Raw genomic sequence first — 23004 nt, forward strand, 5'->3', positions numbered from 1 at the left:
CTGCCCTAAACGCCGAGCTGGCAGTTCCCGTAGACCACTATAGCGGCAAAGTTTCCTTCAGTAAATTTTGTAGGAAACTATATGGGAGCAGCAGTCGCTAGTGGCGACACCAAATGGCGTAGTGGTGAACCATAACATGCTTTTAGCGTTGTACGTTGAGGGAACATTCTCTTCAACAGAGAATGAATGGGGGCCACACTCGTTAAATCTACATAGTTCTTAATTGCGCGAAGACAAAATTAAAGAAGACAGGGCGTGCAGTTATAACTTTCAGCAAATCGGTGTCTTTTTTTGCGTCTCACTGGAAGTATGCGTTGGTCTATAATATTCGAGAGAGTTCTTGAGTCTGACCTGTACAAGTCCGGCGTTCACAGAAACTCTCTGCCTTGCAGTTATAGTTCTGTTTCTTGAACAATTAAAGGCACGTACGTTCGCAACGTCGCCCCTTGGGCTAATCGGTTGGCTGTCTACTACAGAAAGTTGAACTAGTCGGTAGGGATTCATCGTGAAAAAAGGTAAGGCGCGCAGACACGGACACAAGAGAAGAGAGCCAGACAATACAAATGCCGACTATCAACTGAAGGGCGCACTGTGGTTGAAAAGAAAGTAGACACAAAACTTATCTGCGCATGCTCAGGTTGTCACACCTCAGGTGCTCATGTTCAGGTGTTGTCTGCACAGCTTGCCTTCTTTCTTTGGCACTCTGTCGTGTTGAAGGATGACGCAGTCAAACTGATTTCTTGCTTTCTTTTGTCCTTCTCGCGTCCTTTCCCGTGCTGCAGGCCACCGAGGAGCGCAACTACCACGTCTTCTACGAGCTCCTGGCCGGTCTTTCGGACAAGGACAAGGAGAAGTACGGTCTCCAGACGGCCGACAAGTACTTCTACCTTAACCAGGTATACTCACTGCTGCTAAAGGTGCAAACCTTTTGGGTGATGGTCTCCCATGTACTGTCTAGGCATGCTTTCGCCAATCGATTGGCACAGTTCTGTGCACCAAGGACAAAAAAGTCGTTTTTTTTTTGCTCACGGTGATTTTGAGCAGCATCTTACCGGAAGCGCGGTGGAGGAATGGCTTGTTTGAAATGTGCAGTATGATTTCCTCCTTAAGGTAACACCTAGCAAGTGATACAGTTAATATAACGGGAACATTTGTTCACCTTTTATCGGAAATAACTAGTTGTTATAACCATTTCAATCGGCGTAAATTTATAAATAAAAAGTCAAACTTTCGCCTGCAAGGCTAAGCAATGCTAGCGATAGCAATATATTAGACAACCATGGGAATTAAGGGGCGTGGGTTTATCGGTCGTGTAAATCCAAGTACACATTCGCTTACTAATTGAAACAACAAGCGCAGTTACACGCGCGCGCACGCAAACATGAACAGATCTCAATCGATGACCACGGACATTCGCTGTCACGACGCTGGCCAGATGAAGAGTGCCGGCATCAGGAAGGGAACACTTCGTGGTGCCTCTCACTTCACCCCGTCTCGGAAACTTGGGATTGCCCGACTTCCAAAACTCAATCACAGATGCGCGCTGGAACACAACGCGCATGAAACTATTATCCATCTCTGCTCGGCCTTAGTCTTTGCACCGGCCGCAGATTACTGCCAAGATACGGTGCGGACACCCATGGGCAGCCACGGCCGGGCTAGAGCAGAACACACGCGCTCACCTGCCCCCCCCCCCCCCTGGCGCGCGCTTGATCACGTTACCTCGCGTTCACCTTAAGCGGATAGTAAATATTTGCGTACGGTAAACTGCTGCAGGTATAGTAGCACACCGCACCGTCTGTCTACGGCAGTGCTTTAACGCTAAAGCTTTCATATTTCGACACGCGCAATCAACAGCGTCCCGAGGCCATCGAGCAACAGGACAAAGCCTGTCGATAATGCCGCCAACGCGCAAATGTGCTGTTTCATTTTGCTGTGGCCCGACCTCCATCACGAAGCAGCCGTAGTATATAATAGCTATGTGGATCTACCGTGCAAAACGAAATACTGCTCAAATTCCTTTTTGGGGAGGACATGTGGAGAGCTATGCTTTTGACTGAGAATTCGTTTTGTTTTTTTAGGGCGGCGCCATTGAGATGGCGTGTAAGGACGACGCCGAGGACTTCCGCTCGCTGCTGTCAGCCATGCAGGTGCTCGGCATGAGCTCCGAGGAGCAGGACGCCATCTTTCGCATCCTGGCCGCGGTTCTGCACCTCGGAAACGTCTACTTCCACCGGAAACCCGTGAGAACCTTGCTATTATTGCCTCACAAGAAACAGTGTACCCGCCGTGGTTGCTTACTGGTTATGGTGTTTGGCTGCGAAGCACGAGGTCACGGGATCAAATCCCGGCCACCGCGGTCGCATTTCGATGGGGTCGAAATGCCAAAAACGCCCGTGTACTTAGATTTAGGCGCACGTTAAAGAACCCCAAGTGGTACAGAATCATTGCGGAGTCCCCCACTACGGCGTGCCTTATAATCAGATGGTGGTTTCGGCACGCAAAAACCGATAATTTTTTAAGAAACAGTAGAAGTAATGAGAGTTGAGTGCGAGTCAATTGACGCGCTCTTAACTTTAGTCTATTAAATGCGTATCCAGTGTGAGTCAATTGATGCTTTTTTATTTATCTTCAGTCAATTAAACCTCTACCTAGAAAACTCATTAGAAATTGACGTTGAATTGATTTTCTATAGACTCAAGAGGAACTTGACACGCAGTCAATTGAAACTCAAAGAACATTTGCGTAAAGGAAGCCAAGTGAAAAAAAAAGAAAAGTGCGGATGAACCAAGAAACAGTTGTCACAAGGAGCAACCCTGAACGTTTAAATTCGCATTTTGGTTCACTACTGCCCGAAAGAAAGAGTTGAAAATAAGAAATACCACGTGCTGTGGCACAGTACAGTGTGGCCGTATTTGTAAAACAACACTTGGAATACGGTCAATGCTGTAACAGTACGTGATCAAACTGGAAAACACGCGTGTACAGGCTCTGACCCACCAAGCTAATAGATAAAATGATCAGGTCGTGCATTTAATAGCGTGTATCGTAAACGTGAAAGACTAAGCAACTATATTTAGTAACGGTAAAAAAAACGGCGTTGTCCAGCAGAAAGAACAACCGCCCGCGCTTATGGAACGATGGAACGTTGAGCACATCGCGTTTGCCCGCCTGCCCTTTGAGTACCATAAAATGTCGACGGGTGCAGTTACCACCGTATACGTATGCCTTTCAACTACTAGCTGCGCCTCCAGTGTTGTTCGAATCCCCATTCACGAGCTAGTCGTTTGCGCCGGAGTTTAATTATTAGGACGCTGTCAATGTGCGTCTTTCCAGCGAGCAGCCATCGGTGTATGTAATGTCCGTGCGCTACAACTTTCCTCGCGGTCTCTTTACGTGACTTTTGCCTCATGGTCTCACGACCAGTTAGGGTGTCGAACCGAAAAAGTTTTCGGGTTCGGTTCGGCTTCAGGCTTCTGCATTTACTATAAGGCGAAATCCTTATGTGTCTATGGTGGCCGTGCCATTGGCGAAACTGCGCCGTGCCGAAACATGGCCGACGCCGCAAAGAGTAATAACACGTCTAAAAATGCTCTCAGGGAGGTTCCTGTAAACAAAGTAAATTAGCGGCTTTGAAAAGAAAATTTGCTGAATTTCGGTCTGGGTGGGAATCGAACGCGGGCCTCCGCGGTGCAAGACGAGCACGCTTCCCTGAAGCCACGGCTGTTTTTTTTTTCTTTCATGGTATTTAATACATTAACATGTCATCCAATAAAACGTTCACTAATTGTGCATAGTCATAGAAAGGTGGGTACAATGAGTCACACACAGAAAAACAGAAGAAGCACTGTTCCGCTTTAAAAGGGTGGTAAGGCTAAGCACCTCACCAAAATGGGGTACCAGTCCGGTTGAACATCAAGTCCATCGAAGCCGCGGCTGTTCCACGGTTGTGGCTTACGAAAGATGTGCCTAGTGCGTGCCCAAGGAGGTTTAAAAAATTATTAAACCTCCTTGTGCGTGCCTCATTGCATACGTCACGTCACGTGGTCACAAAGACGCGCTCATCCCAATGCTCGCGCGTTCGTTGTCGTCGTCTTCCTCCACAGCTGGCTCCGATGCCGCTGATCATGCCAGCGTTGTTGTTGTTGTTGTTGCCTCAAAACATGGCTCGTACCCACGAGGGGGATTGGCCACACTGGATAAAATAAAACATACACCTAACAACGAACAAAGAGGTAAAGGTGAATAATCAAAATTAAGATTTTGGCAACTCCTTAACACAGATTTTAAGATGTCCTATACATAAATTAACTAAATAAAAATTAACAGAAAACTAACTACAAAAGTAAACATAAAATAACATGTCCCAGCGTTCCCTTACCCTCGCGCTCGTTCCACTGCTCCCGCTTTCGTCGTCGTTGTCTTCTTCCACAGCTGGCAGGCTTTCGCCTTAATGTTTTAGAAACATGTAACAGTAGTAGTAGTGGTTTATTGAAGAAAATGACGCTTATCATTTGCTTTTTATATGGCCTAATGTCCTCCCTACGAATTTCCCTCACCAAGATAGAGAGAGAGCGAGAGATGAAAGGCAGGGAGGTTAACCAGAAGCGAGTTTCCGGTTTGATACCCTACACTGGGGTGGGGGATATAGGGGTTGAAAAAAGTGCAAAGAGAGAGAGAGAGCGCGCGAAAAAAAAAAACAGTTGGTTCTCGACATAACGGAGGCCATATAGACCACCTGACTGAGAAAAGACATGAAATCATCTTTCAGTGGCTACCAAGTCACTGTGGAATCATTGGCAATGAACGTGCCGATCAAGCTGCTCGTTCAGCTCACGAAGAAGACAACCGCCTATCGCTCCCGCTGTTTAGGACAGAAGCTGAAACGATGATCCGCCTACTTGCGCGCCAGTGCACTTCATCAGAGTGGAATAAACCACTTTTTATGCACGCCTGATTATACACCTTGGATCCAAACTTAAGCCTTCGACTTCCACCAAGACTTCCCCGAAGAGACGCGACCCTTTTGTGTAGGTTATGGTTGGGCGTCGCGTTCACCAATGCCTACGCGTTCCGCATAGGGATGGCCGACAGCGCAGCATGTGGCGACTGTGGGGACGCAGAAGCGATTCGTCCTGTTCTTTCTCAGTGCCCAAAATACAGTGTGCAGAGACAATATATTTCCGTTGTGCTGAACCAGTTGGACGACCAGCCTTTATCGGAAGAAAGAACTCTGCAACATCCACGAGACTCAACATCGCATCAGAAGGCCGTGCAAGCGCTCCTGCGCTTCCTGAAATCGACTGGCCTGTGTGAACGTCTGTGATCGGAACGCCCTTTTCTGTTACCTTTTCTCCTTACCAAACTTTCTAAACCTCTATTGGGAACTTTGTTTTCGTACTTGTTTGTTTTTGTTTTCGTACTTTGCTTTCGAACTTTGTTTGGCATAACATGTTTACGTGATCTCATAACAGATTTACTTATGCAGTTCAAGTGCCTTAAATTGCCGATTGCATAAGCTTGACCCCTTGCTACGGCTACAACTGCCATCTAGCCTTTCCCCGCTGGGAAACAACCCTGCTGTGCCGCTTGTGGCTGGGAGTGGCGTTCATAAACGCTTACTCCTATTGTATGGGAATGGCCGAGAGCCCGATGTGCGAATCCTGTAGGTCCGAGGAAACCATCGAGCACCTATTGTGTACCTGTCCTCGCTACGACGTACAACGCCTCTCTCTCAGGACAATTTTAAACCGACTGGACTCGAGACCATTCTCTGAGACAAATATACTCACACCGTGGCCATATGCTTCACAGCCACAAAACGCGATTCGGGCATTAGTAGAGGCTACAGTAGACTACTTGAAGTGCACCGGTTTGAGAGACCGCTTATAGTGTCCCTGTGCATCATCCCACGTGTACTCAGTACTCACTCCCTTCTTCGTTTCCTCTTTCTATTCCCCCTTTTTCCTTACCCGCAGTGTAGGGTAGCCAACCGGACGCTTGTCTGGTTGACTTCCCTGCCTTCCCTCTCCTTGCTCTCTCTCTTTCAACTACTGTGCCTCCAGCAGTGCTGGAATTCCCATTCACGAGTCAGTGGTTTGCTCCGCTGTTCGTCAGCGCGCTTGTCAACGCGCGTCTTTCCAGCGAGCCTGCCAGCGGTGTAACGTCCGTGTGCTACAACTACAACTTTCCTCGCGGTCTCTTTACGTGACTTACATCATGTCTCACGGCCAGCTAGGGTGTCGAACCGAAATGTTTTTGGGTTCAATTCGGTTCCGGTTCGAGTTCAGGCTTCTGCATTATTTACAGTTCGGTTCAAGTTCGGCTCCGGAGCAAAAAAAAAAAAAATTAACAGTTCGAACCGATATGAACCGGTTCGTACGGCTTCATCATGGTTCGGAATTAAAGACAATTGAGCTCTTTAGAAAACACGTTTTCCAGCTTCAGTCGCAAATGTGTTTCAGAGAAAAATAGTTTATTTCTAGCCTTACGTGAGGCGGGCCGATTTTCGAGCCCCGTCTCAAAAGTTCATGCAATGAGTTGTGAAAAAATTTCGAGACTCAAACACAGACTCGGGCAGGGAAAAAAAATGTACGGCTGATAGCAGCAGCGGCAGTGGCCATCAAGAACGGAAAAGGTAAAGAACGAACCAAAACAAGCAACAAGAAAAGCAAGCAAGCAAGCAAGCAGTTTGCAATCTCTCTGTAATAAGTGCTACAGGTCACGATTTTGACTACAAATCCAAGCTTCCCGAAAAAATAAATGATAAGCCTTCAGTGTGTTTAGATAAAAGACTTACAGTTTACACCAAATTCTTTCACATCATTTCATATTTGCCAAGGCTGCGACGCATTTTGAAAGTTAAATTGAAAAAATATGGTTTAGAAAAGCAGGCCGAGGACGGTGTTTGCTTTGAGACAAGATGCAGGCATGAGCTGTAAGATCTTAGCTGCAATGACATTTAGCCTACCGTATATTTCATCTTACAAGCTGTTGTCAGCACTGTGGAAGCAACACGAATTTACCAATAGGAAGGCTGCATGCGCCTCGAGATGTGCTCATCCGCGCCGCATCGTCTGCTCAGCGTCGGCTTCCCATCCTGTTACATACTCCATGGTTGGTGGATTGCCGCAAAAAATGGTCTGACGCCGTAACCATAAGCTGCGTTTAGATGCATACAACAGCAGGGCTTCGCTTTACCTGCACGCTTTCCCGGCAGTTATCTTGCAGCCTTCTTAGAAAGTGGCACGGGCGAATGCCCTTACAAATGTTCACCTGTGCCACAGCGTCTGTTCGGCGTCTACTTGGCGTTTGCTCGCTACCGTCGATCCCGTGCCACGCTAGAGCGGGGTAGTAAATTAATGATGCAGTGCACAATTAGGCTTTTATAGCGTTCCGCATCGTCAACACATCGCGAATGCTAATGCTGTGGCGCCATCTGCTAACTAGAAATGAAAACAGTTTTACAGCTTAGTGCCGTGTCTGTAGTCCTAACAGGGTGAAAACAAACAGCCCATCTCAATAATTACGACCAAACATACCTAATGATTTGAACTCAGCTTGAGATGAGACTTAGCGATGATGTATTTTGCCGCTTGTTTCTTGCTGACAGGTAGGAGAGCCAGTAAAAAGTTGTCGCAGTTTCACTTGAAAGGCGAAGCATCAATTGCGATAGCAAATTTGTAGAGAGCTATACGGAGTAATGATAGTAGCTTTATCAGGTGTATACCCTTGGACATGCAGCAGCACCGGCAACACGCAGAACTGTTGTCGACGCCGTCGGCGTTTTGCCCGCGTTCGCACAAAATGCGTACGGCGTTGGTGACTGTTGCCGGAGCCTCTGATATAAATAGGCACTTGATGCCGCAGCTAAACGTCGCCTCCCTTCCCTCCCCCTCCCCCCCCTCCCCGCTACGGCCTTTCGCGCGTCGGAAGAAGGCGCGTTTGTTCTACATATATGGTGATTGTAAAGGAGGAAAGAGACGCCTACTTCTGCAGCCCTTAAGGGAGCACGGCGCAGAACGCGCGTTTTTGTAGCGTTAGCTACACTGGCCTAGCCAAGCCCGTTTCGCGCGGCACATCAAGAGCCGTGCTGCGCATGCGCAAGGATCAGTGATGTCACACGGCTTGCGCACCGGAGCCACCGGAGCCGGCACCTCTCGCGCACTCTGCCGCCGCCGCGCGCGACTCACCGCCGCCGGTCTGCGCATTCCAGAGGAGTGACGTCGTAGCCGTGGTAGACGCACTGGCGCCGGCGCGCGCTCGCTGTGCAGTCGCCGTCTGACACTGCGCTGGAGCCGCTGCGCTTCTGACTGGCGTTTGCCAGTGTGGTATAGCCACGGAGAAGGAGAGCGCAAATGCTGCTCAACAGCGCAGAAGAACGGAGAAGCTTGACTCATCGGATCCCGAAGTAGTTGCCTGGCAATTAGCGGTTGAGCGTAGGAGGAATGAACAGAAGAAGGCTAAACGTGCTGCGGAGACACTGGAGCAAAGGGACGAACGTCTAGCAAAGCGGCGTTGCCAGGAGGCTGAGCGACGTGCCCGACCACCACTGCAGCAACAACAAAACGCCGTCGATGACGTCAAGGCTCGCCGATCGACTGAATATACTGTGAAACTCAGCGAAAGCGCCAGTGCGGCTCGGACCTTCCAGACGGACTTCGTAAACAATCCGTTTGGATATGTGTGCGACGTGTGCGAAAGACTATGGCACATGAAAGACTTGACGCCGCTGAGTAGTGTGTCATTGCGTGTGTCATTGGAGCAGCAGTAAGCATGACAATCAAGCTAATCCTTGACAATCTAGACAACTAGGAAAGCTAAGAATAATCAGCTGAACCTTTGCTAACGCTACGTATATCCTGGCATAGCCGAGCTAAGCCACTGCAACATTTTTCTTCGCCGTGCGTTCACTCCCCGTGAAAGCGCGCGTCCCTCGCGCCCTTTCACTCGCACATACAGCGTTCGGCGCGCGGCGACGATTTCATCTCCACTGACGTCATACGGAACCTCACGGCAACGGCGACGACGACGGCGACGCCGACGGCAGAAATCTGCTTTGGAGTGTCTATATAATTGCTATCGCAATAAAAGCGCGAATTCGGTTCGAAGCGGGTGGTCGGCGCTGTATGGGTGCTGTCATTTTTCTATAAGTGGTCGCGGTTAGGGTGGCTATTAGCCCCGAGAACAACCAAGAGGGGCGCTGCGAGCGTCGCTCGCATGACGTCATGGCAGTCTGCTACAGTTCGGGCTGCGTCCAGGCGCCTTCTGCAGTGTTTCCGTTTGTTGCTTTTGTTTCCTATGCTAGTGCACGCATGACAGTTCTCTCAAGTATATTTTTACGATGTCTTCGTTCGTCAAAATTTATTGAAAGAGCTATTTCTTGCACAACAATATATTTCTCAAAGACAACGTTATAGTGCCGGCCAACGGAGCTCAGTCCAGAGTGGTGTGGGTTTTTCATTCGCAGTTCTACACTCTATAGCGGTAGCGTGCGTGGATAATAAAAGCATAAATGCGAAAACATTGGATAGAACGATCCAGTTAAGCGACCATACTTACCGTGTTGCAACAAGCATGTAACAAACGTTGCCTATATATGATTTATACAACATTTACCGTGACTTTAACCTGCTAAAACTTGTTAGTTCATGACGAGCGGTTCATGGCAAAATATAGAATTTTCGCATTTATTCACACGAACGTTCGGCAGTAGCACGATGACTAAACAACGCTGTCGTAACGCAGCGCCGACAATAAAGAGTTCGCGTCCTCGACGAATATGCTGCATACGCGCGCGTCGTCAGCTGCACGAACCACCGACGCCGTACAAAACGTTTTCGGCGCTCGCCGCTAGGGTACAGCGCATGCGGATTCGGGACATGCAAAAGGCGGATTCCATAGGTCTACGGTTCGACTCTCACACAACGTCGTGGGTCCGAGTGCGTTAATTAACTCTATCATAATTAACTGTGCCTTAATTCGCCTTCATTAACACCAAATGTCATGGGTTGGACTCCCACTTATGGTCGTAGGTTCGACTCCCACCAAAGGTTGAGGGTTCGTAGCCTTTTTGTAACTTTCGTGTCGTCGACGCGTTTTCTCTCATGATCGACTGACTCATGAGACATACAAGGCTTTCGCCTTAGTTAATCTGCCGCCCTGCTAGATAACAAGTACAGACACATTAGTGGATTGATCTCATGACCTCTGGGCAGTGTTCAGAAGCGTAGGCAATAATCGTGCGCCGTTTTGTTTCTCGCAGCTCAAGCACGGCCAGGAGGGAGTCCAGGTGGGAAGCGAGGCGGAGGTCCGCTGGGCATCTCACCTGCTGCAACTCGCGGAGGACGGCATCCTCAGCGCGCTCACCACCAAGACCACGGTTTGTGTGCTGCTTCTCTTCGACGATCGTGTAGCGCGGTGCTTAGCCGCCCTCGTGGACTTACGTAACCTTCTATTACGTCACACTCGACCCGTCGTTCTATTTCTTGCTCTATGTAGGAAGCCCGCGGCGAGCGCCTCACGACTCCACTGAACATCGACCAGGCTCTCGACGCGAGGTGAGCTTGCTGCACAGACACGTCCTCAGAATCGCATGGTCGCCAATTTCCTGCTAACTCTTTTAATGCATTAGTATTAAGAGTGTCAAAGTGGAGGGGGGGATTGTATGTGTGTGAGGTCTGGGAAGCCGGTCACGTGGTAGAGGTGGATAGGGGATGGGAGAGCTTAGACGAGCGTTTAAGAGGGGATGCTGTGTTGCACGACGTGTCGGCTGCTTTACTCGGGCATTGTTAAACAGTGCGAAAATGGACAAAAGATGCAAAAAGAAGGGCACGTAGACAAGCGTCGTTGAACGCTCATTCAGCTATTGTCTACGCATCTTTTTAATGCGAAAGCTTCCATGAGGCAGAAAAGCAGGCGTTGTAGGCAAGGAGTGGTACCGAAAATCATCATCATCAGTGACGTCATGAGCGCCTTGTATGACGTCAGTAATATTACAGAATTAAGGTTTGGACAAGTCGATTTAAAGTGGAGTAAAGTGAATTCAGATGAAGTAAAGTGAATGAAGGTGAATTAAAATGGATTAAGATGAATGAAAGAAGATTAAGGTGGAATAAAGTGGATTACGGTGAATTAAGATTGGTACAAATTTGAGTAAGGGGGATGAAGGTGGAGTTGTGAAGGACACATGACAATGTATGACGTCACGTATCATGGACGTAACAAATTAATTAGAGAAGTCATAATGCTTTCGCATTCAAATCACGCAAGGATACCTAAGTGACTGTCAATTTTTGTTTTGTTTTTTGTCTTTTCACTGTTCTCGCGTGGTTTGACAAGATGGAACACCAACTATCCTGGTGTTATATAATACCCTACTGCTGTTCACGCTGATCGATTCCTGAGCCTCCCCTTCTTCCCACGATCACAGGGATGCCGTGGCGAAAGCCCTGTACTCGGGCCTCTTCTCATGGCTGGTGTGGCGCGTCAACCAAGCCGTCTGCCAGCGGGAGACGGCGAGGACCACGGCCATCGCCATCCTGGACATATTCGGCTTTGAGGTACGTAGAACGTTGCATATTTCGTCAACTGCGACAGAATGGGAACTTTGACTGCTAAAGAAACCCGCTATACCAAAACTGCCGCTGAACACAAAGCTCTGAACAAGACATATAATGCTAAGTCGCAAACATAATGTTAATTGTAGGGGCAGCGCATGACCTGTGACAAGCATGATTAATATTGGCAGGCCGTCTGCAGGTAATTAATGAATCTGAAAGGAAAACAACTCTAGACTTTCGTCGTTAAAGAAGGAGGAGGAGGAAAAAGAAGAAAGGAAAGGCAGTGAGGTCAACCAGACGCACGTCCGGTTTGCTACCCTACACGGGGGAATGGTTAAAGCGTTTAAATAAACGTTAGGGATGATATGGAAGTGGTAAGAACAAAGGTTCGGGCTTGTTGGTATTTCATAATGCGAGGTGTGAAACAAGGGAGACAGAGGGCAGGCTCTTGCCCTTCGTCCCTCTTACTTACGTGCTACAACACCTTGCATACTTACAGGGACCTCTGGCGATATTAAGCTGCCTCACTTTATCGCAGGTAGGCAGTGACCGTCATGTCTCTGAATTATCTGGGCTCTGCCTGTAAATATTGGAGCAGGGAATGTTCTTGGACCCTCGAACACCTGCTGGTATTTTGAGCGCAATGAAGTCGCCGTTAGTCTTCCTCCCGCGCACTTTAACCAGACGCTCAAGATGCTTGCTATCGCGTATGCTTTCGCCTGTCTCTTGTACATTTAGTGTGCATGTGCGCTCTGAATTCTTCATGCATCGCTGATGTCACCTGGAGTAGCATGGTATGCACGGCCAGGTAAATATCTATAGCACCCATGAAAGAATGCCCCCCTCTCTCTCTTTGTCATTTAATCTTCCCTTCTATCGTCTTCAGTGTTACGAACTTTTGCAGAGAGAGCACTTGATCGCAATTGCCTATTGCATTGCGGACCACCGGACGCGTCAGCCAGGAACGGGCAACTTGTTCGCAAGTCGCTTAAGCCCCTGACTAGCAGTGATGCTAATGGCCCATATGATATTGTCACGTAGTAGTGGCGGTGACGAAAACAGTCGGAAAGCGGTGAATGACGAAACGGACTTTTTATTGGGCGAACCTGTGTCCACAAAAGCAAGTTGGACTCGAAGCACCACGACAGTGGCGAACACAGTCGGCGATCGTCGAAATCTGATCAGCGGCGAAACGCGTCGGCTTTTATACATGAGTCATAGAAGGTCCCAGAGTAATCCCTGGTGCCCGCGTGTCTTCCAGAATTTACTAGACGACAATTCGCGTCGTTCATACAATCAGATAACATAAGCGTTGGTGACAACAGACAATGGATGGAAGCATCGATAGCGTTTGAGAAACTTCCGATACATGCAGGCGCGTCCTGCGCCGAGCGACAACGTTAAAATTTGTTAGACGGTGAAAAGTGGTCACCGGTGAAAGATAAACAAGTATACGTGTCAATATACTCAACTGTTTCCTTTCACTTGCCTCCAGTGCAGGGTAGCAAACCGGACGCCCGTCTGGTTGACCTCACTGCCTTTCCTCTCCTTGTTCTCTCTCTCTCTCAACTGTTTCGTATTTCTTCCAAATAAAGCATTAATTCATTCATTCATTGCGCTTTTCCAACTCTGATCCCGACAGGACCTGAAGGAGAACAGCCTCGAGCAGCTGTGCATCAACTACGCCAACGAGGCGCTGCAGCAGTTCCAGATCCGGCAGGTGTTCAAGCTCGAGCAGGCCGAGTACAGCCGCGAGCGTCTCAGCTGGCAGCCGCTGAGCCACTGCGACAACCAGGGGGCGCTGCAGCTGATCGCCAAGCGGCCGCTGGGACTGCTGGCGCTGCTGGACGACGAGTCCAACTTCCCCAAGGCGACGGACGCCTCGTTCCTGGACAAGTGCCACTACAACCACGCCTTGGACGAGCTGTACTCGAGACCGCGCATGTCGTCGCTCGAGTTCGGCGTGCGCCACTACGCGGGTCACGTGTGGTACTCGGTCGAAGGGTTCCTGGACAAGAACAGGGACACCCTGCGACCCGACGTGGTGCAGCTGCTTATCTCGTCCAAGCTGCCCGTGAGTTGGTCGCTCGTCTCGCTTTGTCAGTGCCGTCTAGGTTCGCTTTTGAGACTCAAAGCAGAGTTTATGTGGAGCTTGTAATGAAGCAATAGGCGAATTATTGCAATTAGATGGGGCCTTGAGATCCTCGCGGTCCTTAACTTGACCGCGTTGTGTTAAGGACCGCACAAGGAGCGATGAAACGAAAACTGTTAGGCCTAAAGTTAGGAGAAAGGAAGAGAACGGTGTGGATCAGAGAGCAAACGGGGATAGCCGATATTCCACTTGAAATCAAGAGAAAGAAATGGAGCTGGGCAGACCACGTAATGCGTAGGATGGATAACCGGTGGACCATTAGACTTACACAATCAGTACCAAGAGAAGAGAAGCGCAGTCGAGGATGGCAGAAAACTATAGGTGGGGTGATGGAGTTAGGAAAATTGCAGGCGCAAGTTAGAGCGCAAGACAGGGGTAATTGGAGATCGCAGGGAGAGGCCTTCCTCCTGCAGTGGACATAAATATAGGCTGCTGCTGCTGCTGCTGCTGATGATGATGATGATGTGATCCTCGCGCAGGCGTATAAAGTCTATGCAGAAGTGTCCGCCTGCGCGCCCAGTTGCGGTTGAAAGGCCATCTATTCGGACCGCTGTGTCAGTGCTCCTGGGTTCGCTTCTGAACGGATTTTGCGGCGCATTGCTCAAGCGCATGTTGCATCTTTCACAAAAGAGCGGGAAAGGAATATAAAGAAGCTTAGAGGAGATTGGCCTGATGGAAGAATTCCGGCAGAGCCCATCTCACGGTGACTGTTGACGTTAATGCGGTTAGCATTCAGGTAACGTACCACCACACCGTACGGCACCGTCGAAACGCGTCATGGAGGAGCCGCGTGCTGCAGTCGGGTTCCTATCTCGCGCTTCCATCAGGAATCGCTGCGCTACCTAGCGGCGCGCGCTCGAAGTCCCTTTCGGAGATGGCGTGGCCTCCGAGATCGCGCCGCTGGCGCACCCGTGCTTGCCAACGCTAAGCATTACTCGCTCGCCGCCCGCAGGTATTTGCGGTACCATACTAAAGCGTGAGGATGCTGTGTTTGAAGAAAAAGCTTGACGTGGGTTCAATCGGCCACACCGGAGAAATTTTCAATATTTTGTTTAAAAGAAGTTCGATAGATAGACGCAGAGTAACTGAACACTAAGAATGCTTATAGCATTAAAAATCATCTAGCCTGCTAATCTGCTCAGTAGGAAGGAAATATGAGAAATAGCGCGAGGGGTATGAAAAGTGACGATTAGTATATGTACACATTCTTGTATACGCATGAACCTAAATCTGCATTGGCCAAAAATTCCAGGGCCACACGGATGACTGACTTTGTTGATATAACTCCTCGGCCAAGGGCCCGGTAAGACATATAGACTTATCCTCAGCGACATGTAGCTGCCCAATTAGCGCCAAGGAAGACGCAGGAGCCTGCCGTCCACAGCCATAATTTAGGACGATGTAACGAGTAATGCGATGCACTGCCTCGGACGAAACCGCGCGTGCGTGGCACAGTTGAGGATTCCTGACCACCGTCCCGGGTTCTCGCTTGGGCGTCGACCCATCGCTCACTGCACTGTCTCTCAGTAAATATTAATGCGCAAGCATTATAAGCCCCACGAAGCGGAGAATCCGGCGTCCGTTGTTATCATCCGATGGTACCAAACCCCACCTGACCATGTGATGACTTCACGTTCGCGGCGCTGAACCTGCTGCGGCTCGCACTGCGAAATCCCACGGTGAACAGCCACGGCGGCGGACGGACGCCGTGGCCTACACCCAAAATTGAATTAAGGTGGATTAAAGTGGATTAAGGTGGATCAAAGTGAATTGAGGTGGATTTAAGTGAATTAAGGTTGGTACAAATAAGAGCAAGGTGGATTAAGGTGGAGTTTTAATTGAAGGTGATAACTTAGACAAGTGCTAATACTTTCGCATTCAAATCACGTAAGGATACGCTCGGTTATTTTAACCGTGACTGGCATGCTCTGACAGCGTACCGTCCTTCTGGCTTTTTCGCATGGCAGATGGTGTCCCAGATGTTCGAGTGGCGTCGTGCCACGGCCGAGGCCTGCAAGACGTCGAGCAAGGCGGACGGCCGTTTCGTCACCATGAAGCCCCGGGCGCCTACAGTCGCCGCCCGCTTCCACGACTCCCTGCAGTGTCTCATGGAGGCCATGGCCCAGTGAGTGCTGCTCCCTGGCATAACTCAATCGCATCGGCGTATATTCTAGAATACGCAAGCTTTATAGCAACTGTCGGCATCATATATGGACGCCGAAGAAAAATGCTAACCCCGTATTCTATAACGTTCTTCCGCTCGACACTCAACCTAGACTCGGGATGATGATGATGATGATGATGATGATGATGATGATGATGATGATGATGATGATGATATCGTGCTCTTCCCATGCTTTCTTTTCGGATTTATTTTATATCTATATTTTTGTACGTGTACTGCACTGCTGTCATACCAAAGGGGGTCGGGCACTCCGTCAAGCTTATCGGAGCTTTTTTGTCCCGGCTCGTCCTTTCAAGGAAAATTTTGAATCTGAAATTACAGTCCTGAGCGATCACTATTCAGATCAACGACGCCACATACTTCAAGCTATTAATAATTTTGTCCTTTTGTCTGTGCCTCTAAGTCTCATGTAGTCACGTTAAGTAAATAAAACAGGTCAGTCATAAAACAGAACGAAAGATGGCCATACGAGTGTTACACACCCTGGTGTCTTCTTCGTTGCAGGTGCAACCCTTGGTTCGTGCGCTGCATCAAGCCCAACAACGAGAAGGCGCCCATGAAGTTCGACTTGGCCGTGGTGCTCGAGCAGCTGCGATACTCGGGCATGCTGGACACCATACGCATACGCAAGCTCGGATATCCCATACGCTTCAAGTTCGCCACCTTCTCGGAAAGGTACGTCTCGACGAGCGCGGTTTTTCCCACTTTCTTTCAGCCCCCTGATGACGTCACTTCTGTTGTAGGCTCACCCGGTCTACACATGCCTAGCTAGTTTTCTTACCGCGCTGTTTCGAAGCACAAAACACAGAACGAGACACAACCAACTAGCCCCACTCGCGCCATTTCTACATACGTCTCTGCTCTCTGCTGTATACCGCGTGTTGGCTGACGACTGCCTGAGAATGTTAAATACGATAAATTAGATAAATTTTACGGCGATATCAATTATATAGACATTCTAGGCGAACATTCGCCGTCGCCGCGATGTTCCATATAAAGTTCAAGTGCGATAAGATCCTATCGCGCCCCGCCAACTATATGTTGTGGGTACGAGGGAAAACTTGCGATGGTGAGCTGAGAAGGATGGTGGCTTGCTGTGCGCCATCTTTCCTTACGGGCGCAACGTTAGAGGTCACGTGACCAAGCGTGCTAGTGGTAGGGGGAGGCAGGTGTACGTGCGTCTCCCCCGCTAACCCAGACGCGGCTACGGATCATGGAAGATGGAAAGCTGCGCATGACGTGGCCGAGCACATACACGGCCCGTACCGCTTATCTTGGAGGTTATCTTCGGTGGGTACAATGACAGGGCGAGCCGAGATGGCTGATGGCTTCATGTGTGCTGTCTTTCCCCGCGCCTCCCACTACGGCGTGCCTCATAATCAGGTCATGGTGTTGGCCCGTAAAACCCCATAATTTAATATTTAATTTATTTTTTCTTCACCAAGATTCATAGTAGCGGCAGGGATCAACATTTGTGCGGCAATTGCCAATTCAGTTCACTGTATTGTGCTAAAAATTTCATTTGAATTTAAAAAGGCGCAATTATGCAATAGGAGGTCAAATATGATTTTGAATCCTAGGCGAGACCGCCCGTAAACGTACCGAAAAAAATAACGCTGTAGACGGGAGCAATGTTCAATGATGAGCGAATTATGCACATAAAATTATTACAGATCAATCATACTCCGCAATGTATGCTATACGTCGGTAGAATATGGCGACTATTTAGCAAAACCTTTTGTTGGCATTTTCATAACTGGCTTTAGGAGACATGTCCCAACTGCGGAATTGAAGTAAGCTAATACTCGAAGCTCAACCTCTTGCAAGAAAGGTTGGACCTGGAACCAGTTTCGATAAATAAATATCTGTAGCCAAATTCTTTCCTAGCTGCACCAGTTAATGTGTTTCCACATTTCGGGGAAAAAATGCAGTATTGAATACTGTATGGAGTACGGATCAAACGCGAGCCGGTCGGAAACTGCAGCGGCAGGTTCACCTTTTCTCATTCACGACAGCGTGTTCGTAGTGACAGCTTGGAGCCATGACCCACCCTAATGTGTCGACGTGCTTTCGAAAGCTGCCTGTCCGGACAGTGCATATACACCCTAGATGTCGCCAAGCGCAGACCATTGCTGATTTACATGGGACTTAGATCACATGCGCACGTCACGGTAATGTAGACATAGATTTGTCGAATTCCGTTCAACCTTTAGGTCTTGCGAGATCGCTGCCACCACTTCTCGTTTTAAAACAAGTGCGTACACTTTGCACTAATTCGGCACGCTATGACAAACTTAGTTGGGGGAATGCTTTCCTCTACAGCTCTTTCGGAGCATCAACATGGTGACTCGATCACGCTGCTTGTTTTATGTTCATGTCGAAGTTTATGCTCATGTCGAGTTTTCAAGTGCAAATACGCAGACAAGTCCCCTTGTCGAAACCTTGTCTCCAGAGAAATTATTCGACCACGTTTGAGCACTACGGATCCCGTGGGTTAGAACTTCACAGGAGTGTTTAAAACGTGAAAGAAGGTGTACCGTGTGTCTTGATTTACTTTCATGCTCCAACTCTCCTGTCTTTATGTCTACACCTTAAGAAAAACTGGATTGTCTCGTAGCAGTTCTGGCATGCTGGTACAATCTTCGTCAAGTGTTTCGAAGTCGACCAAGGCAGTAATTCAGGCTATTATAGTAGGCCTGTGATACTTTGATACCAAGTAGCGCGAAAAAGACAACGACAGACATAAAAAGACCCTCCGTGGTTGCCCAGTGGCTATGGTGTTGGGCTGCTGAGCACGAGGTCGCGGGATCGAATCCCGGCCACGGCGGCCGCATTTCGATGGGGGCGAAAGGCGAAAACACCCGTGTACTTAGATTTAGGTGCACGTTAAAGAACCCCAGGTGGTCCAAATTTCCGGAGTCCCCCACTACGGCGTGCCTCATAATCAGATCGTGGTTTTGGCACGTAAAACCCCATAATCTAATTTTTTTTTAAATTAAGACATAAAAAGGACAACAACATGGCGCCGTGTGTTCTCTTTGTTGCGTCTGTTCTTGCTTTTTAACCCTGCTTATGGTACATTCGGCTGTTCACACCGAATTCTGAGTAGGATTGAAACGATGCGCAGCCATCTCCTTATCGGAGCCACAGGAAGTGTGACCGAACCGAACGTACAGGCGCCCGCCGGAGCATTCGGAGGCCAGTATAGAAAGCATGGCAGTGCGTACTCCGTGGTAAATTATGGCCTCCGAGATTTGCATGCGCCGAGGAAAACCAGCCGCCGCGCGCATATCTGGGAGCCTATGGATAAACAAACAAGGCTCGAGGGCGCTTAGTCACCGCCGCACATGCCACCGCGGCTGATACCACAGCGACGGAAGCTGCAGATGCCAAGTGAACGTGCGTTAGCCAGACGTTCCCTGCATCAAGAAAGAAACGTTTTTTTTTTTTTTTTTTTTTTTTTTTTTTTTTTTTGAATGGCTGGATTTCTCAGCACCGTTGCATATCTAGTGCGCACCATGTGACATCAGTGTTTATAACGATTTGTCAAGCAATAAAACTTTCAGTTGTCCGTCATTGCTAGTTTCGTCCATTCCTTGCCTCTCGTCCGTGTCCCGTTGCACATATACGTAAGAAGGTTAACCTACCAACTCGCCCAACTTACATGTATTGACCGGAACTCCGACAGATCTTGGTCGCGCTCCCAGGTCGTAAGTGTGAGTGTCGCCATGCGCACTGACCGCACACGTAACAAAAAAAAAAAGAAAAAAAAAAGCTCTGAGAGAACCAGGCGAATGTGTTCAGAGCGCTCGATTTTGAGAGAGAGAGAGCGAAAAAAAAGGTAAAGGAAAGACAGGGAGGTTAACCAGAGTTTATCTCCGGTTGGCTACCCTGTACTGGGGGATCGAGGGGTGAAGGGATGCGAAAGGAGAGAGAGAAAAAAATAAGTAAAAATGAAAAATAAAAAAAGGAAAGAAAGAAAAGAAAATAACACACACAAAAAACAGAACTGTTTCTGTGGGCACTGTCACGCAGTCTGCGAAGGCGTTCTCGTGTTGCATAGTGTCGACGTTCCATCCTGCGTAACACAGTGCAGAGTCACAATTTGTCACTGAGTCCGGTGTCTTTTAAGTAACGCAGCAGTGCCTTCAGGGCGGCTCGCGCCGTTGTTTGTGTAGGCCAGTTACCAAGGATCTTCTTTTCTGTTATTGGGCGTTTGTCCAGTTGATCTATCGTCGCTGAGAGTGCTGCTCTCTGCGGGTTGAAACGAGGGCACTCACAAAGAAGGTGTGCGATTGCTTCGTTGCACCCGCAGAATTCACAAAGTGGGCTATTAGTCATTCCTATAAGAAAGAAGTACGCATTTGAAAATGCTACTCCAAGCCATATACGGACTTGAAGTGTGCAGTCCCGTCGTGGAAGGTTGAACGGAATACGGAGCTGTAAATTAGGGTCCAGGGCATGAAGGCGGGCACTTGTTAAATCAGATGAATTCCACTGCATCAATGTTAGCTCACGCGCAAGCGCGGAAAGTTTTTTCGCTGCGTCGGCTCTCGAAAGAGGAATGGCAACGCAGTTGACACCGTCATGGGCAGATTGGGCCGCCGCGTCCGCTCGATCATTGCCATGTATGCCAGAGTGGCTAGGCAACCACTGATATATATTATATCGTGCCCTTCATCAACTATGCGATGGTGTACTTGTCTGATCTCTGCGACGAGCTGCTCATGTGATCCATGGCGCAGTACTGAGAGTAAACTCTGGAGGGCTACCTTGGAGTCACAGAAGATTGACCATAGATGCAATCGTTCCTCCAGAATGAAATGAAGAGCCGCACGGAGGGCTACCAATTCAGCAGCTGTCGTTGGTGAGCTCGATTTCGAGCATCCTAATGTACCATTAGAGCTCCGACTGCTCTGCTAAGCTCTGCGGTAAGGCTCCAATAGTGCTGCTGGCGCTTGGAATCTCTGGAGCGTGAATAAGACCGCCTGGTGTCAACCTCCGAGCCTTTGGAGCAACGAAACTTCTACGGCGACCGGTGCGGGCGGCCTGGCGACTGTTCGGGTCAAGCGCAGAGGTTGCTCCGAAACTTGTGGGGGGAAAGGCTCACATAACGCGCAGCCACTACGACACTTTTCAGAAAAAGAAATTACATGCGTTTGTGTGAAAACATGAGATAGTGTATAATGTTCGCAAGCTGATTGGTTGAGAGCTTCGGGTAGGTTCGAAATGAATAAATCAATAAATAAACATACATGAATGATCGTTCCGGTTCTGAACTCAATTGCTGCGACAGCTGAAGGCCAGCCCAGCCAGCGGACACCGTGTCATCTCCTCGAGAACTTTGCGAAGTATGGTATTTTATGGTATGCCTTATCTGATGGCGCATAGTACACAACTAATGGCGTCGTCGTTCACGAGAGTATTGCTGGTTCTGGCCACCGAAGCACCATTCACAGACGCCACCGCTATCTGAGTCTGTGTGGATGTGCAAAACTCCACACATAGCCAAGGCCGCGCTATAACGCATTTCCTAGCTGCACATTGCCGCCGGGACGTCGGTTATAATCTCAGCGTTGGTGTTGGAAAAAGTTGGGCTACTATTCGCCATATGGCGAGGATGAAGCTGATGATGTGGACGTGGCTTGCCGACGATGACGAAGACGCGATAATGACCACAATTTCATTGAAGCGTCCGGAAGGTTTCCCTGCTAGAGTACCGACTGCGGGATACTTTATCTTCATTTTACCGTAAATTTATGTCTAGGTCCTCTAGAAATTATTATTAGCATTTAGTTACCTAATGATTCGTTCTGAATGTTAGCTTTCACTCCCTTTTGGTATTTCGTTAGATGCACTTTTCAATCAACCCAGTGTGGCCAATCCCTCCTGTGGGTACGAGCCATGTTTTGAGAAAACAACTGTATGCCGGCCGTCGTCTTTGGCGTAACGGAAAGCAGAGGCGGGCGGCCCAGTTTTGAGTCCATAGACGGACATTAAATAAGAGAAATGCTAAATCAATTGATACTGATAAAATACGCTTCTAAAGTTTTATCATTGTTAATTTATTATTTATTTATTGTGGGTTTTGTTGTAGTGGGTTTTATTCTGCGGCAATCATTTGTTTACTAGCAGATGAAGCGAAGCTCAAGGTTAAATTCCTGGAATTTCGCACCGAAACCCCAGCATCGGTTACGTCAGTGGGACGTCACGAATTTCAAACTATTTTGTTCGTATTTGGGCCACTGTAGCTCTGTAATGGCCCTTCAAACTTGCCCAAGTTCAGTGTTTACCTGTTTTAGAATACGATGTAGTCCACCTTAACCGATGCCAATTTAACTAGGCCTCAGCAGATGCCACCGACATTCTATGACGTCACAGTGCGGGAACTTTAATGTGACCTCTCCCACCCGTCAATCGTCTTGGTGCCTTTGCTTGCTTACCAAAACTCTTCTCACAGGGAGGTACCCTAAAGCGGTTCCTCAGGACCACCAATAAAGTCCTTTGTCTGTCTGTCTTCTCACAGTAAGATGTGCTTATTTAGCATTGTAGTAGGGAACTTTACTAATGGTGGTATTCGAAACATGGCCGCCATGACCTGTTTCCGGCTCTAGCGGTCGCCTCCGGCGCATGCAATCAGCAAAAGCGTAGCCTTCGAGACTAGTTGCCGTTACTCCGAGGGCGCCGTCGCAGCGACGCGGATTTGGACAGCACCTATATACAGCTCGTATTATTTTCTCTTTAGTGTCCTTTTAACGGCTGTTGCAATAAAAGTCGTTGCCGGCACCAATGCTCTGTGTTGTAGGCGTAATTACCGTACTTTATTGCAAGTACTGTGTGACGTGTTGGTTTTGTTGGCAAGCGACATGACTTTTTTCTCAAACCAACCTCTCTGGTTTTCTGTCAGCCAATTTCCTCGGTCTTGACTTATCTCCGTTGCATTTTTCCGGTTCAGATGTTCGCATTGCGTGATGTCCGCCGTGGTCGAATGAAAACATCTGCGAATCCTCGCTACGTTACCTACGCTACTCCAAGATCTCTCTTCCGGTGAACAGGAAAGCGGCAAACACCTTTCACTCGTTGGTCCGTGTCGCAATTTCTTTTCC

The 23004-nt window shown here is 48.7% G+C and overlaps 1 protein-coding gene across 1 annotated transcript in view; it reads left to right on the plus strand.

The window, feature by feature from the left end:
• The window catches only part of LOC119453290 (unconventional myosin-XV-like), a 130951-nt gene that overhangs the window by 30342 nt on the left and 77605 nt on the right, over nt 1-23004 (plus strand). The window contains 8 exon segments of the mRNA XM_037715322.2: nt 783-896; nt 2082-2243; nt 10265-10381; nt 10501-10559; nt 11432-11561; nt 13204-13635; nt 15681-15838; nt 16403-16573. Coding sequence (XP_037571250.1) covers nt 783-896; nt 2082-2243; nt 10265-10381; nt 10501-10559; nt 11432-11561; nt 13204-13635; nt 15681-15838; nt 16403-16573 — 1343 coding nt within the window.

The sequence above is a fragment of the Dermacentor silvarum genome, chromosome 5, assembly GCF_013339745.2.
Source record: "Dermacentor silvarum isolate Dsil-2018 chromosome 5, BIME_Dsil_1.4, whole genome shotgun sequence".
Classification (NCBI taxonomy): domain Eukaryota; kingdom Metazoa; phylum Arthropoda; class Arachnida; order Ixodida; family Ixodidae; genus Dermacentor; species Dermacentor silvarum.